The sequence below is a fragment of the Amia ocellicauda genome, chromosome 6, assembly GCF_036373705.1.
Source record: "Amia ocellicauda isolate fAmiCal2 chromosome 6, fAmiCal2.hap1, whole genome shotgun sequence".
In the NCBI taxonomy this organism is placed as follows: Eukaryota; Metazoa; Chordata; class Actinopteri; order Amiiformes; family Amiidae; genus Amia; species Amia ocellicauda.
The window spans coordinates 27,050,015-27,065,348 of NC_089855.1; the positions used below are offsets into that span (position 1 = coordinate 27,050,015).

General features: G+C 36.7%; 1 protein-coding gene across 1 annotated transcript in view; it reads right to left on the reverse strand.

Moving 5' to 3' along the window:
• Nucleotides 1-5,246: 5,246 nt before the first annotated feature.
• Nucleotides 5,247-15,334, reverse strand: part of abcc4 (ATP binding cassette subfamily C member 4 (PEL blood group)) — a 69,499-nt gene continuing 59,411 nt past the window's right edge. The window contains exons 27-31 of the mRNA XM_066706702.1: nt 14,254-14,343; nt 13,059-13,231; nt 12,406-12,511; nt 9,062-9,196; nt 5,247-7,527 (exon numbers count right to left, since the gene is read on the reverse strand). Coding sequence (XP_066562799.1) covers nt 7,429-7,527; nt 9,062-9,196; nt 12,406-12,511; nt 13,059-13,231; nt 14,254-14,343 — 603 coding nt within the window. The 3' untranslated portion in view covers nt 5,247-7,428. The remainder of the gene's footprint in view (nt 7,528-9,061; nt 9,197-12,405; nt 12,512-13,058; nt 13,232-14,253; nt 14,344-15,334) is intronic.

The window sequence follows — 15,334 nt, forward strand, 5'->3', positions numbered from 1 at the left end:
TTGTCAGGTCAGTCACAGTTGATTACTAAACTGCTGAGCCAGCATGACTCTCACCCATACGTTACTGAACAAATAACTCCAGTTGTTAATACTGTTCATCATGTAACTTTCTGTTACACAATAGAGCAACCCCTTTTCACTTGTAGAAATAGTCATCTCAATAAACAAAAACATTTTCTCATCCACTCTGGAGACTTTGTTAAATGATATTGTCAAAAACGGAATTTAAAGAAATTTCGAAGGCAGTGGTATCAAGTTTAAGGGATGCCCCGTAGCATGTATACAGCACAGCAACAGAACTTAAATAATCCTAATATACCGACATTAAAATAAAATAAAAAAAAGATTCCTTAAAAAAATGTTGAGACAGATATAAGGAAGAGAGACATGCAAGTCAGTCAATACGAAGTCATTGATCTGAAGTTCATATGTTCACTTAAAAAAATAAATAAAAAAACAAATTTCACCAACTTTATTTTTGTCTTTTTATTATCACAGACTCTATAGAACACGGCTGGGCCACAGGATTTTTTTCTTCCCCCTTTTTTTTTCTGACAGGTCTCAGATAATCATGTCAGGCCTTGGGAACTTGTAAGATATTCTGTTTGCAGTGCTTGAGAAAGGCTGAAAACATTGTCTCTGGGGAATCCCTCAAGACTCTGAATATCTTCTCCGTGTCACCAACACAGAACAAAGCCGGCATAGTTGTTTCTCCTAATTCCACCACAGCCTGTCGAAGTTTCCCTTTTGCTTTTTTTTCCCCCTGCCTTCTTCGCCAAGTACTTTATACGAGGATCAGTCAGGTCTGAGCAACACACACAACCTGCAGCTCGTGCTTTTACATCTTTTAACACCACATTTGACATACCGCAATGCACTGCTATACAGTTTTATACGCCGTGCTCTGTGCAATTTGTTACCTTTTGTCAAAGCTGCAGTACACAAAAGACATTGCACATACAATAAATACATCCCAGGAAGCCAAAATGGCTCAAGTAAACCAGGAAAACCGGCACCTTTTCCAGCTTTACAGAGGCAAACTCCTTTCCAGATTCTTTAATAAGTACCATTAATATAAACACTTGTTACTGTATTATTATTTAAGTATATATCTTGCAGCATAAAGAATGCACTGTGCTTCCTTCCACTCAGCAACTAGATATCATATGTCTCTTAAAAATGCAGCAAGAGCGATTGCAATATACAAAAGCGGAGGCTGAATTCATCAGTCATTTTTATTCATTATCCCCCTTATTGTAAAGACTCATTTTTTTTCTATTTACTCTATTGTTCGGGCAGCACATGTTAGTCTGTTGCCAAATTGGCTATGTATTAAAGCTATATCAGCAGAGTGGTGACAGCGTTGCTATTACAAGGAGAATCAGATATACTGTTAAGGCTATTACTGTGTTAAAAATGGCACTATTATCCCGAACGTATAGGGTATCAGGTTAATAATACTTATTGTGCAAACTTTGTTGTGACTATTCTTGCCGGGGACGTTATCAGGACGAGAGGAGAGGATATGTGCGGACTAGGGTGTAGATTGCGCTGGCAGTATTCATATTGTGTTGACAGTATGCAGTGCTGTTGCAGAGATGTTTTGAATACTGTAATGCTGTATCAGGTATATTAGTACCCTGGAGACCCCCGATGCTACAGCTGCTCTGCAACTGTCCCTCCCTTGGTCCTGGCCAACAGGCCTGACATCCAAGCACAAAGTAATCACAGATCACAGCATTTAATCACTGAAACAAGCACTCCAGAGAACAGCCGTGTCAATATCCCACTCTCTCATTATCTGTTTGGATTTCACATCCATACTGTCAGATAAACAGAGTGGAAAATTAAGATTAAAAATATGGTAATTTCATTTCAGGCAGCAGGCTCCACTCACTGCCCCATTATGCTATTGATTACCTCTGAATTCAATTTTTCTTTCAATACAAACTTTAATCTGTTTGCAACCCAGCAATCCAACTCCCCAAGGGCTATTTGAGAGTAAGTAACCATTTAATATGATGCTAACTGAAAAATCACTATCTTTAATGAATTGTGTAAATCATTCAGCTTTAAAGGACCTCTGGCTTCCATTGCAGGTTTTTTTTCCTTCCTTGTTTACTTTCTGTCTAATGTGGGCTAAATATGGTAGTGAATAATTTCATTGTTGCAAGTGTATTTAATGGGAAAAATTGAATAAAACTATAATAGGAGAGCGTGTGTAATGAGGAGTATTTATTTGAACGGTGTCTGAAACAGCTGCTCGTTACAAATAAGAATCAAATAAAATGGATAATAGGAATATCAGCACCTCACTCTTCAGTTTGAAGTGTTAATTACTTGAAAGAAGCGTTGGCCATTTGGACAATTCCAGTAAACTCATTTTAGATGCTTGAATGGGTTATTAGCAAAATAATATTACAAATACATACACGTTAAGCAATGCAACTAATTGTCATTTTAATTTAAATTAATATTGTGTTTATTTTGGATGTGGTGTTAATTCCTGTATTCCACATCATATGATTATAAGAAATCATATTCTTAAAAGTAAATTAACAATCTGACCTATATGGGGAGCGGCTGTATTAATTAGTATTACTATTATTCAATCAGTTTATTTAAATATATGTACTTTATCGACTCTTATTCGTTTATCTAAAAAAAATGATCAAATAAACAGCTGGCTATCCTATAGTGTGCACATCTGCATCTCATTTAAATAATGCAAAACACCTACACATACTTAAATGAATTCTGATGAGTGCAATTAATTAATTAATAGACCATGTTGCTATACTGTTGAGATTAGTAGACTAAACACACTCTCGTTTTTTAATTGCTGTCCAACCCTAATGTTAGCAAATGCACAAGGATGGCTGGTATTTATGAACACAAAGCCCTGTGGGTTTTCTGAGCTCATACAGGGGACTTGGTTTTGTAATTTTCATCAGATTGCAAGGCTATCATTATGTGACGTTAAAACACCTCAATGCAACTCCAGATCTGCCACCTCTTACACATGACAGCAGTGCCTCTCCCCCCCCAAGCAAACGTGCTTGTTGTGTACACTGCACAGCCACCACAATTATTCAGCATTTTGCAGGAAAGTGCTCATTATTTGGATGGGCAGGGTGGCGATGTTTTCTGAGGTTTCGTCTCTGACTAATATGTTGTGTCTGCAGGCTGCATGCCCTTTTACTTCAACAATCAGATACAGCTCCTCATTGATGCGCTTTTTACAGTGTAATGACCCTGCACAGGTTTTATAGTTCAGCAGAATTAACTCAATTGCATGACCATGTATTTCCAAGGAGCATGCAACCTGCTGAAACACACAAACTGCAGATCGGTGTGCACAAATGAACGGTGCGTAGCCAGGTTTTAACAATGAAGCATGTTTTATAAAACTTACTGTAGGAAAAGCAGAGTTTGTTTCCATACGGGAACAGTCAAAGCGTCCTCTTCGGCTCTGATACTTTATCCCCTGTAAAGCACTCACTCATCGGGCAGTGTCCTGGTCCCAATTTCTCTTTTTTTTCACTTCTACATTTCCTTAGATCAGAAACATGTGGAAGAAAGTAAACCAGAATAAAATATGACAACTTTATGCTTATCAACTTGGTTTTACACTGTAAGAGTTACAGATTAACTCACCGTGAACATTTTGTGAAACTTTCTCATACAAAAGCAGTGGCGGAGGAAGAAGAAATTGCTGTTTAGTTGAATTATCTCACACCTGCTACTATGTATCCATATTATATATATATATATATATATATATATATATATATATATATATATATATATATATATATATATAGGCCTAAATTATGATTATGTTCATGTGGGTTTCAATAATAATAATACACAAAACTTTCAAGTATAATTTATTGTGCAATTGTACAATCTTTGGGAGAGACATGTTGTTAGTAAATAGATAAATTCAATAATAATAATAATAATAATAATAATAATAATAATACAGGATTTATAGGAGTATTATAACCAAACTATTTTTTATTTGGGGGGACTTTAAAGGGTTATTATATTTTATTAATTTCATATTCAACCAGCTGCATCTCAACACATCAAAAGTCAAACCCCGCTTATCACCTCCGCTCACTCCCAACTGCACCCGGTTACAATATTACAACTGTGTGACACTTACTCTTAACTATTTTATTTTGTTTCAGGCGACTGACTTTTGTGTCATTGTTTAAAAAGCCACAAATGTTAGGCTTGTGGGGAATCTTGGCACTTCGTGAGTATTAATTAGTATCTGTTTTGCTATACTGAGCACAAAATAATGTTTCTTTATCATGACTGGGAATCCTGAGAGCATGTGAGACCGTACCCTTTGCATTGCAATGTAACCAAATCACTTGTACACTGTTCAGCCAATGAAAAACAATACAGTCCTATATTAGACACCAGTTTAGACCAAAATGAATATTATATTACTCTAAGGTGGGTTTGCATTAGGTAGAAGGATGAACCCCTTATCCAATTAAATGATTGGACTTTCTTTTTTAATGGTATAAAATCAATGGTGAAATGATTTCTTTTGTGCAGGTTTCAGAAGTGGTTAAGCAGGCTTCACAGGTATACCTAAGAGCTTCAACTACACCATCGAACAACAACCCCAGTATGTGAAAAGAGCAGTTTGTACACCCTTGAATGTCTGCTGCTGTGATGTCACTATGACTAGCAATGTACACAATGCAATGTCTGTTAGACGGGCACTAAAAAAAAAAAAAAAAAAAGTGTGCTCTCAAGATACAATATTGTTTCCTCCCACCTCTGTGTTTAGGGACTCCAAAATGTATCCAAATTGTTTTTAAATGGTCATATTCAAACTTCTGATTTCGGATTGCTACAGTATATATTCTGCTTTGAGTGCAGATATTGCAGAGGTATCGTCAGGTCGAGAGCGTTCTTTGACTTCAGCAGTATCACAGTGGTCGGTATGATAATCTAATTCCAAACATGGCAGTCTAAGTACATTGAGGTTAACAGTGGTCAGTTATTTTTCATTATCACTGATTTACAAGCAATCAGCTGCTTAATCTAGTCCGTACATTTATAGCAAAAGCAGCTCACAGTCAAAATGATCAGTGGTCACACTCCCAGCCAAAAACTTTATTCCCAGCCAAAACAAATCTACACTGAGGACCTTATATATAAACTGCACCACTGAGCGAATGCATCAGACAAAGGAAGAATGAAAAAGAATGACACTTGGGTGCGCAGTTAACATGTTTATTTTTAACACTTTCAACTACAAAACTAAACCGTTCCAAAATGCAGGATGTTTGAAATTACATTTCAAGTTATACAACCCCTTTGGTCTTAAAGTCAAATTAAATAACATCTGTAGTGCAATAAAGAACAATGCAAAAGGTCCAAGCACTTATATTTCTGTGGTCTAAAATATTAAAGTCAATGGCATTTAACACCACAGCCATCATTACATTCATCGAGAACCAAGATTACAGAATAGTACAAATATTCAATACATTTAACAAAATTAAATTAAAAAGTTAACTCGGGAACTGTAGCTCTGGGACATATTTCAGGGAACGAGCTTCTGTCCACTATTGTGTCTCTATATCACAGTTGCTGTGACTAGATCATTTAGGGCATCATTGCAAAGGAAATATAAGATTAGTGTTCGATTTATTTTTAGCAGCTATTCTACACTATTATTTGTGACAATTGTACAGAAAGCCGTATAATATTTACAACAGTGCTTTTATAATAGAGAACCACATCCAACAATGTTTAACTGAGGAACGTTCGGAGTACTGAAGATGTGTATGAGATACACAGCCAGCTCATCTCAATTATTTCCTACAGTATCAGATACCAAGGGCAGCAATAAAAACTCCCTACATACAGGGAGAGCTGCTTTCAGGGCGTAAACGCAGTGATATTTGATAAAGCAGCATACAGTTTGTAAAAGGTTACACTTATTGGATATCTTCCAGCTCAGGCATTTCGACAGGGCCTTCCTATGGCTGCTTCACACTGATGTTATGATCTACTAGTAGATCTAACAGCGGTTTCTTATGACTCACTCTAATACACCCCTAAGAGATGTTCATCTATTTCTGTTTTGGAGATAATTATTCAATTATTTCCTGGGAAAAGCAAAGCACTTACTTTTATATTTTATATATTGCGTTTTGGTCAGCCATTTTATGGAAGAATATACAGAACAACCCATTTCCCTAAAATATTTGGAGTAATTAGTCTTACTTATAGAAAATTAAAATCTCAAATTTCACTGGTAGAAATACATTTGTTTCTACATACGTTCAGACAACCTACTTCTAATGAACTAATAACATTTCTTAACATTGTAATATAGACAATATATTATCTTTTTGCAGTGCTTTATGTGCAATTTACTTATGGATGTAAACATGCCACTATTATATATATATATATATATATATATATATATATATATATATAGCTCTGGAACAAATTAAGAAACCACTGCAAAATTATAATTTTCTCTGGTTTTACTATGTATACTATGTGTTTGGGTAAAATGAACATTTTAGTTTTATTCTATAAAACTACTGAGAAAATTTCTCATATAGAGATGCTGATTTAAGAAAAACTTGCAGTGGTCTCTTAATTTTTTCCAGAGCTGTGTGTGTGTGTGTGTATATATATATTATATATATATATATATATATATATATATATATATATATATATATATATATAACAAACTGGAGTTTAAATTAAATGTTTAATTACCATTAATATATGATTACAAAAATATTCTGCAGTATATCTTAAATATGTTTGGGTCAGCAGCAAAATATGTACCTAATACAAAACACACAAATATAAAAAGATGAATAAAACATTTATCAATATGCTGACTGATCGCTTTTCCTATAAATCTGGGTGCGGTTGTCTATTCACATAACATCAACAGCTTTTGCATCAAAACAAGTTTACAATTAACAAAAAGGTAAAAATAAAACAAAATATAAAAACAAACCTGTGTCATTCATTTGGCTAAATCTTTAAAACAAAATTTGCAGAACAATGGCTGTATCCTATTTGAACATCAGCATTAAAATACACTATCATGTTAAGGCACTGTTATATATACAATCTAATGAAGTTTTGCGTGTTAGCTTCCAGTAAACATTCATGAGAACACTTCCGCACAGCGTGGTGCTGACTGGCTCACCATGTTTCCAGACAGCCACTGCAGTAGGATTTACTCGGACAGGGAGACTCCGATGGGGAACGCATCATAAAATCATTCTGGACTCTCCTGTTTATGAAGTCCTGCAAAATGCCAAACCTTTAAAAATGCAGCGTTCAAACTCAGTATTTGTTTTCCTTTAAAAATGGCATCGCCAGAGATTCAGAGAACACAGAAGGAGGGCTGCGGTGTTATAGAGCAGTTTCAAAGATGATAAAAGGGGTGTGTGTTGCCGTGTTACCCGTCTGTCCGTTCGGCACTGCACTTGGATGGCTTCTGTTCATGTACGTCTAAAAATAAATGAATATACCCTTTAGTTAGCAGACAGATATTATTATTATTTCACTTTAAATGACCGCTTTTAATGAGAATTGAAAACAACCGGTTCAAACAGATGGAACCCCCGAAAAGCATTCACTTTATCCGCAGGAGTTGTATTAGGAGGTGAAATGGAGAGACGGGGAGAATAAAAAAGAAAAACAGTTAACCATGATCGCAGATATACTCCTAACATAGGGTTTCTCATTCAGTTCACACAAAAGGGCTGGGGCTTCATATCAGATTGTTCAATGTATTTAGACCTTGACTGACAGCTATAGAAACTTCACACTCTATTTATGAAATGTCTCAGTATTTAATAAGTGGTGCTACACGGTTATGGGAGTTATAGTAATCTGATCTGAGGAGAGCACCCTACAATAAGGGAAGGAGACGCAAGGGTTCGAACAATGTCTCAACCAGGCAACTACTGTGCGGTGTAAGGTGATACTAAATAATAGGACACTGTGCTGAGTCTTTGAAATCTAGTATTTTACCAATTTCTGCCTGTAGTAGAAGAGATACAGCTTTTCTGATAAATGTGTAAGAGGGACAGAAAGGAAATGAAATGATGCCGGGTTTTTCTTATTTCACAAAGCCCAGTTTTAAGTTGCTATATCATATCTGGAGTTCCTGACAGATGCACATAAAAATGGAATTGAATGATGAATACCCCAGTGTTATCTAAAATGTGCTTGAAGAAAAAAATACATCACAAATGAATTTTAAAGAAAAAGATGGGCACTATTATAGTAATCCCCATAGAAACTTTATCCCCAATCCAGCCAAACTTACACAGACTATTTCTTCATAGAATAAACTGCCACGAAGGAGACAAACCCACAAAAACCTCTTCCTTGATTTACTTTGGAATTACACTTTTGAGTTAGATAAGATAAGACTACTTCTCTGTCTGTGTGAGTGTTTCACAGAAGCAACTCGCTTTTCTATAAGGATTGTAAACAAAGTCTTAAATCAAATAAACAAATTTAAAGCCTTTTAAAAATACCTGAAAACTTGAACCATTTCTGACCATACTTATAAAATACATTGGCCTCCCAGCAGTATATTTTATGATGCTTTACATTGCTTGTTTTATCTTTTTAAAGTGCCATGTCCCTACATTTGAGCTTGTTATGAAAAAATAATTAACAGATGAGGCGAACCTTGGCAAAAGCGTGATAAATTCAGAATATATACAGAGATTGGTGGTCTGTGCCCATCATGCTAGTCTCTTGAAGTGACCGTTAAATTTTACACAACACTTTCAATTTGAGACTATTATATAAACGTATAAATCCGCTATAAATGGACAACTCTCCTTTCGAACGTGAGCCTCCCCATGCTATTCAGGGCTAGGCTACATAATACCTTAAACAGCTATCTTAAATATGATGTTGTGCAACTTTCTCGATAACTGGGGTATTGAAAGCTGCAGAGAGAACGCTGTGTAATGAAAAGTGAGATGTTAAGGCAGGTTTAATTACAGCTTGGGGGACGTTTTACCTGTTTAGCTGTCTCGAGCAGGGCTGCAGCCTCGGCCTTGCCCGTCTGTTGCACCATCTTATAGAATATGCTGTCATTATTTTGCAGAAGAACATAGGGCTCATCATATTCATTTATTCTTCCTGCCTCCAGAACCTGTAATCAGGACAAACACGTATAAACAATGCTGGAGTACACACAAGTTTCTGTTGCCCTCACCTCTTTTACCTTCATTACTGTAACAGGTACTTCAGACGTCTGTGGGGTTCTTTGAAAGAAAAGACGCGCACACAAAAAAAAAAAAAAATGCAGTTCTGCAAGCTTTAACCGTCTATTTACCGTGACTCACCTGCTAACATACAGCAAGCAGGACTATTTACCAAACTCAATAATAAACATACCCACTGTAATGCAATATGAAAGTGTAAGCTAACAACCTTATACAGCATAATACAATAAGCGCCTGTAAATACAGGGATTAAGCTTCATTAACTTGTGGCTCTTCGAGAGGTGCTACGACCCTCTTTTGTGCACCACACAGGTAGTAGTCAGAGGCAGTCAATTGCACCTTACACACAATCTAACAAAAACATGTCATTTCTTTGTCAGCAGGGGTATCACTTCTATAGATGGCAACCAGAGAGCCTAGAGGAGACCTGATGTCTGGAAAAGCGAAGGCCCGCAGATCCTTGCAGAAAACACACTTGACTCTTGCTTAGATGATTCTCATGTCCTGACACTGAAATTCCAGTAAAATAATAACATGGACAGTTATTTTACATAGCTCTCAAAGGCACAGGGTCCTTAAGATAAACCTTTGACTATGTGCCTGGAAACACACACACCAACAGAAATACTTGGAACTGAAATCTGTGAAATGTATTGCCACCAAAAAAACCTTAAAAGCCTCAAGTGCTGTCCATCAGATTAAAAAAGAACCAAGGATACCAACAAACAAAATAAGTAGGCCATTGAAATATACACAGAACAGAACATGAATAGGCCTTAAAAGAAATAATATTTTCACAGGTAAACACATTTTACATAAGTGTAGATACATATCCACTAGTATTTGCACACATCGATGGAAACTGCGTGTCAATGCCAGTGGCTGATCAAGAACTTACAATCTCACATATTGTGCATCACTCAAACTTTCAGGCATCAACCATGATGTAAAGCCAAAATAAAAACAAGCTTATTTGGCGCTTATTTGAACCATTAGGAGCTCTATAAACTGAAGACATTAGCTAACAGTAACTCCAATTCCATCAGTAACACAAAGGCATCTTACTCTAAATCAGTGCTGACCTTTAACTGCCCTTTCTTCAACCATTTGCATAACTGAGCATTCGAGATCTATATTAATCCAACATCTTTTTCATCAGAATGCAATCTGGGGGCATTTTACACCAGCCTGGGTGAGCAACGACAGCGACTGCATGTCACTGGAGTTTTGTGCTGACGATGCTCTGTGTGGGACATATATTAGTGTCAGTCCGGGGTCCTCATGGACAGATGCCACCACAAATGGCACTAATTGGCACCTCCGCAGGCAGCCAAATAGAAAGGCCAAAGATCAGGTGGGAGTGAGGAATGAACTAGCCCTTGCCCTCTTGTGTCCTCCCTCCAGTACAGGGCTGGGATACAAGCTTATCCAGCTGCCACCTGCACTTTGCACTCAGCACTTTAAGGAGACCTGACATTCACAAGAAAAAAGTATGCATATGCGTTTATTACGAGATTCCTCTTTGGAGGTATGAAGGAACACTATCATACAAAACGTTTTGACGAAACCAGATGCCTCTGAGGAAATCGGTGGCCTGTTTTCATGACCGCAAGACAGCACCATGTACAGTAGAAGGGCATGTCTCACCATGTTTTGCTCACTCATTAAAACGCTTAAGCCTTTACATCATAAAAAGGAGTCTGAAAAATGTAAGCAAGTTGCACAGGCAGGTAGGTCTTGTGTACCTGATGACTAAGATACTTTTAACTTTCTGTTGACGTTTTGTCTTTATTGTGATCATTACTAAAGATAAGTTGAGATTCTACAGTCCGTTTAAAAGGTTTGGTCATGCTGTACGCTTAGTATGCACGACAGACAGGGATCTTGTTTAAAGGTAAAAGTATGCCAAAGCTGGTATTCACACATCTGGTTAGTTTGTGTCCAAATAGGTGTTGAAATCTTCGGAGACGTTAAGGCCTGATGTGTACAAACTGATACCAAAAAATGCCATCACTGTTGACTTAGAAAAGTAGAACGAATTAACATAATTCAACTGTTACTAAATTGATATTTCTGCATAATCACTGTGCAGGACCTGATTATACAGTCTTCTATGAAATTGACCCTATAAAAGGCATGTTGAATATTTTCATTTTAACTTGAGCAATTGCAGTTATTAAATCCAGTTGCAATTTATCTTGCTTTGATGAATACATAACCCTAATTTGCATGGTCTACCAACAGTGTGAACAGCTGATTTGATCAGCGGTCAGTGCAAATTAGGACAATACTGTTTAGACAAAGTAAAGAGCAACTCTAAAGCATGGGTGGCAAATGACTGATAGATTCAAATGAAAAACATAATAAAAATAAATTGGTGAAATATTAGAGAATTTAAACAAAGGTTTATATGTTCATTGATTTCAGTTTCAGGGCAGAATTAAAAACCAGTTTGGTCTCAAAGTGTCCCAGGGTAAAGGACCAGGTGGCGACTCTGATGACTGTGAAATGTAACAGAATGGATAAATAAACTCCGTCAGAAATCCTTACAAATATCATGGTAAATCCCTTATGTTTGCCATTGAATTCATTGGATAGCCAAGGAATGGTATGTGGCTCATTCCAATTTATCTTAAATATAACCAAACAAAAATACACCAAACAACCTTCTTTATAACACTTTTCATAAGTGATCGTCATAGCAGAGATGAGAGGAAAAAAAAAAAAAAAACGAGATGCTGTTGCACAGTTATATTAATTGCGGCAGAGAAAGGCAAACAAACTGAATTAAATCCAAACAGTACCTGCTTTTATCTAATCTTATCTCTTCATCTTGACAGTTACCTAAATCAGTAGATCAATAGTGATTAAAATACATGCAAAGAATTTTATTGCAAACTAGAGGTGAACATTATACTGAAACAGTTTATCTGAATTGTAGAACTAAATAGAATAAAGGCATGAGTTTATTAACATTGCTGTTTTAACAAGATTCAAACTGTGTTCAAGTGGGTTGTCTAAGCACATGCTTCTGCAATAAGGGCAATTTATGATACTTTGAAGTCATATACTTAGCTAGAACATAATATGTGCATTTGAGAAGATCAACCTAATGACTCATTTAATGTTTACTTACCAGTATTCGGTCACTGTCGATGATAGTGTTGAGTCTATGTGCAATCGTGAGCACAGTGCAATCCTTAAACTTCTCTCGGATTGTCTTCTGAATCAACTCATCTGTTCTGTAATGGCATGGATGAAGAAACATCAAAGCATGGACTTTATTATCAACCTTATTTATGTCTGTCAAGTAAAAATATTATTTTCTTCTTGCCAATCTTGAATGTGTAAATGTTTTAGATCAATATTCAAAGAATATACTGGAATAGTGTCATTTTACCATTAAAATCCTCCAATAGTAAATATCCTGCCACAAACCGTTCTGAACAATACTGATGACTGATTATTCCAGTTGATAATTCTTGTCTATGTATAATTACTGCTTTCTTAACTTCACTTCCTTACATTTTAATTTCATAGCATGCATCATTTGTGTTTGGTTAATCACCATTATTAGGATAGCTAGACGAATGCAGATGTTCATTGGTTTCTTACTCTTCTACTGTTCAATATTGTCTACTGTGACAAGAAGCCCTGGCATTCTCCCACTGGGCACTGAAGTGCACTGATGTACTTCTAAGCACACGTCGACTGCTTAAACTTATTTTTCATGGTAACTTTGTCACTGTAGGACACAGAACGTGCTTGTGTGTGAAAACTATGCATTACCTGGGATCCACATTTGCCGTGGCTTCGTCAATAATGAGAATACAGTTCTTCCTGAGGATCGCCCTGGCCAGGCACACCAGCTGCCTCTGGCCCACACTGAAATTGGACCCTGCTTCGGCCAACTCCGTCTCTATCTTACATGGCAGTTCCTCCACCACTCCCTTCAGCTGCACCTGGACAGGGAATAGAATGACTATTTATGCTGAGGTATAATGCCACAGTCAATGTTTGCTTGTGTGGTTATTGATTGCTTTCTTTTGTGTACGGTTGTGTTTTTGAAATGGAGTGACAAAAATGTTATTTCACCAGCCTTGCTAAATAAATAAGAAAGTGTGATGCCCCTGATCATTCAATTAAGATGTTTTTTTTTGTGGTGGTTTTGTCTTTAAATTGAGAATCTCCAATTATTTCCCCACCTTTTGGCCTAATGTGGAATGGCTGATTACTAAAGATGGCTCACTGCTCCCTCCACCCACACGCCATCAAAGCTATCCATCAACAAAACCCAGAATGCCTTCTACCCATCTCTCAACCTAATCTGAGGGTTGGGTGCAGATAGTACAGCCAACATCCTGAATCTGCAGGTATCTGAGAAGCCACAGCAGTTGCTTGAAAACAGAGAACCACATTTTTACCACCTGGCTTTCACCCACCCTCCCTCACAGGCAAATCAGCCAATGCTGGGAACTCCCTGGCGAAAGCCAGCACAGCATGCACGCCAGGCGGCACAGATTTGCATGGAGATTGAGTTTTCAGGGAGTTGCTTCACCACTAAATACATTTACAAAGCAAAATCTACAACTAATCATTAAAAAAAGAAAATAGTCCATCTTCTCTGAATACAACCCTGAATGTGTATTGCTTCAGCGGCTTCATTATTGTATCCACAAAGTCAGAAACAGATTTCAACACAACCAAACTAAACAACAAGACCCAGAACCCCACTCGTATGGGTTACGTCTCCCGTCACCACATCATAGATGGCAAATGTACCTCCTGAGCAATTTAAAATGCATCCCTTTTACAAGGAACGTATTCAGCTCGGCAAGCGCTGCTAATAGGATTTCTGTAACTTGTTGAGGATACAAGGACTGAATCATAGTATTGTGCTAGTGAAGTGAGATCCCTTGGACCAATATGCCAGTCTGTAGCTCCAGAAGACATAATGTAAAGTAAAGACTGCAATCTAAAGTACCTCTTGGAGTGCATTCCACAGGTCCTCATCAGTGTGTTGGTTAAAAGGGTCAAGGTTCTTCCTCATGGTGCCAGTGAACAGCACTGGGTCCTGGTAAGAAAGAATGTAAAAAAAAAAAAAAAAAAAAAAAAAAAAAAAAAAGCTGTTAAAAGTCTGAAAGACAATGGCATGCAATACACGGTCTGAAATTGGAATGAGAGGTATGAGAAAATACACAAAGATATTTAAGAGGGAATGAACTCACTACACAACACTAAAACAATGATCTAATATGATTGGGTATATGTAATTAATTTTAAAAATGATTGCTCTTTATTTACAATAAACATGTTAGCTACATATAATACATGTTATATATACACAAATGATTACTATCATTATTTGTTCTTATTTTGTGTGGGGGGGGATTTATTACAATTTATTTTTAAATCAGTATATTAACAAGTATCAAGACACTGCATTCACTCTTGGACTACCTTTCAAAGAAGAGTAATATTTTGTGAGATCTGATCATTAAGGATTTATATTTGTGCTGTTGAAAACCTCCACGTGTTGGCTTCTCCAGTGTGAGTGAAAAGGCTTTTGATGTTTGAAATGATTTTTAAATGTTTTTCACTGTTTGCTGTTCTTTACCAATCTTTAAAATCACTAGTGTGAAGAGATTTTCAATGACGGACGTAAAGGCAAGTATACACCATGACCAACTTCCAGCAGTTCCTATGACAGTGTCTTGAAATTGACTTATTCTGTATATGGATGCAGAAGAAAAGTTCACATAATTTGCTGTCCCACAGTGTAACATTCAATGCACTTCATCTGTGTAAAGATGAGAAGTCCAGGACTAGAGCAAAGTTATGGTCTATAAAATACACTGGCCACAATGAGAGTGACTACAAAAGTAAACTGACATCTAGATTTTCCTTGCATTCTTTGTCATCTCTCAGTAAAAAAGAATGTCAAGAGTGAGGCAGCGGTCACTAAAGAAATAAACTTTCCAAACGTCTTTTCCAAGAGTACAAAGTGATCTGTATCTGGAAACTAAACTGCTGCCCTTTTAAAGGGCAGTCAATGAAGCTCAATC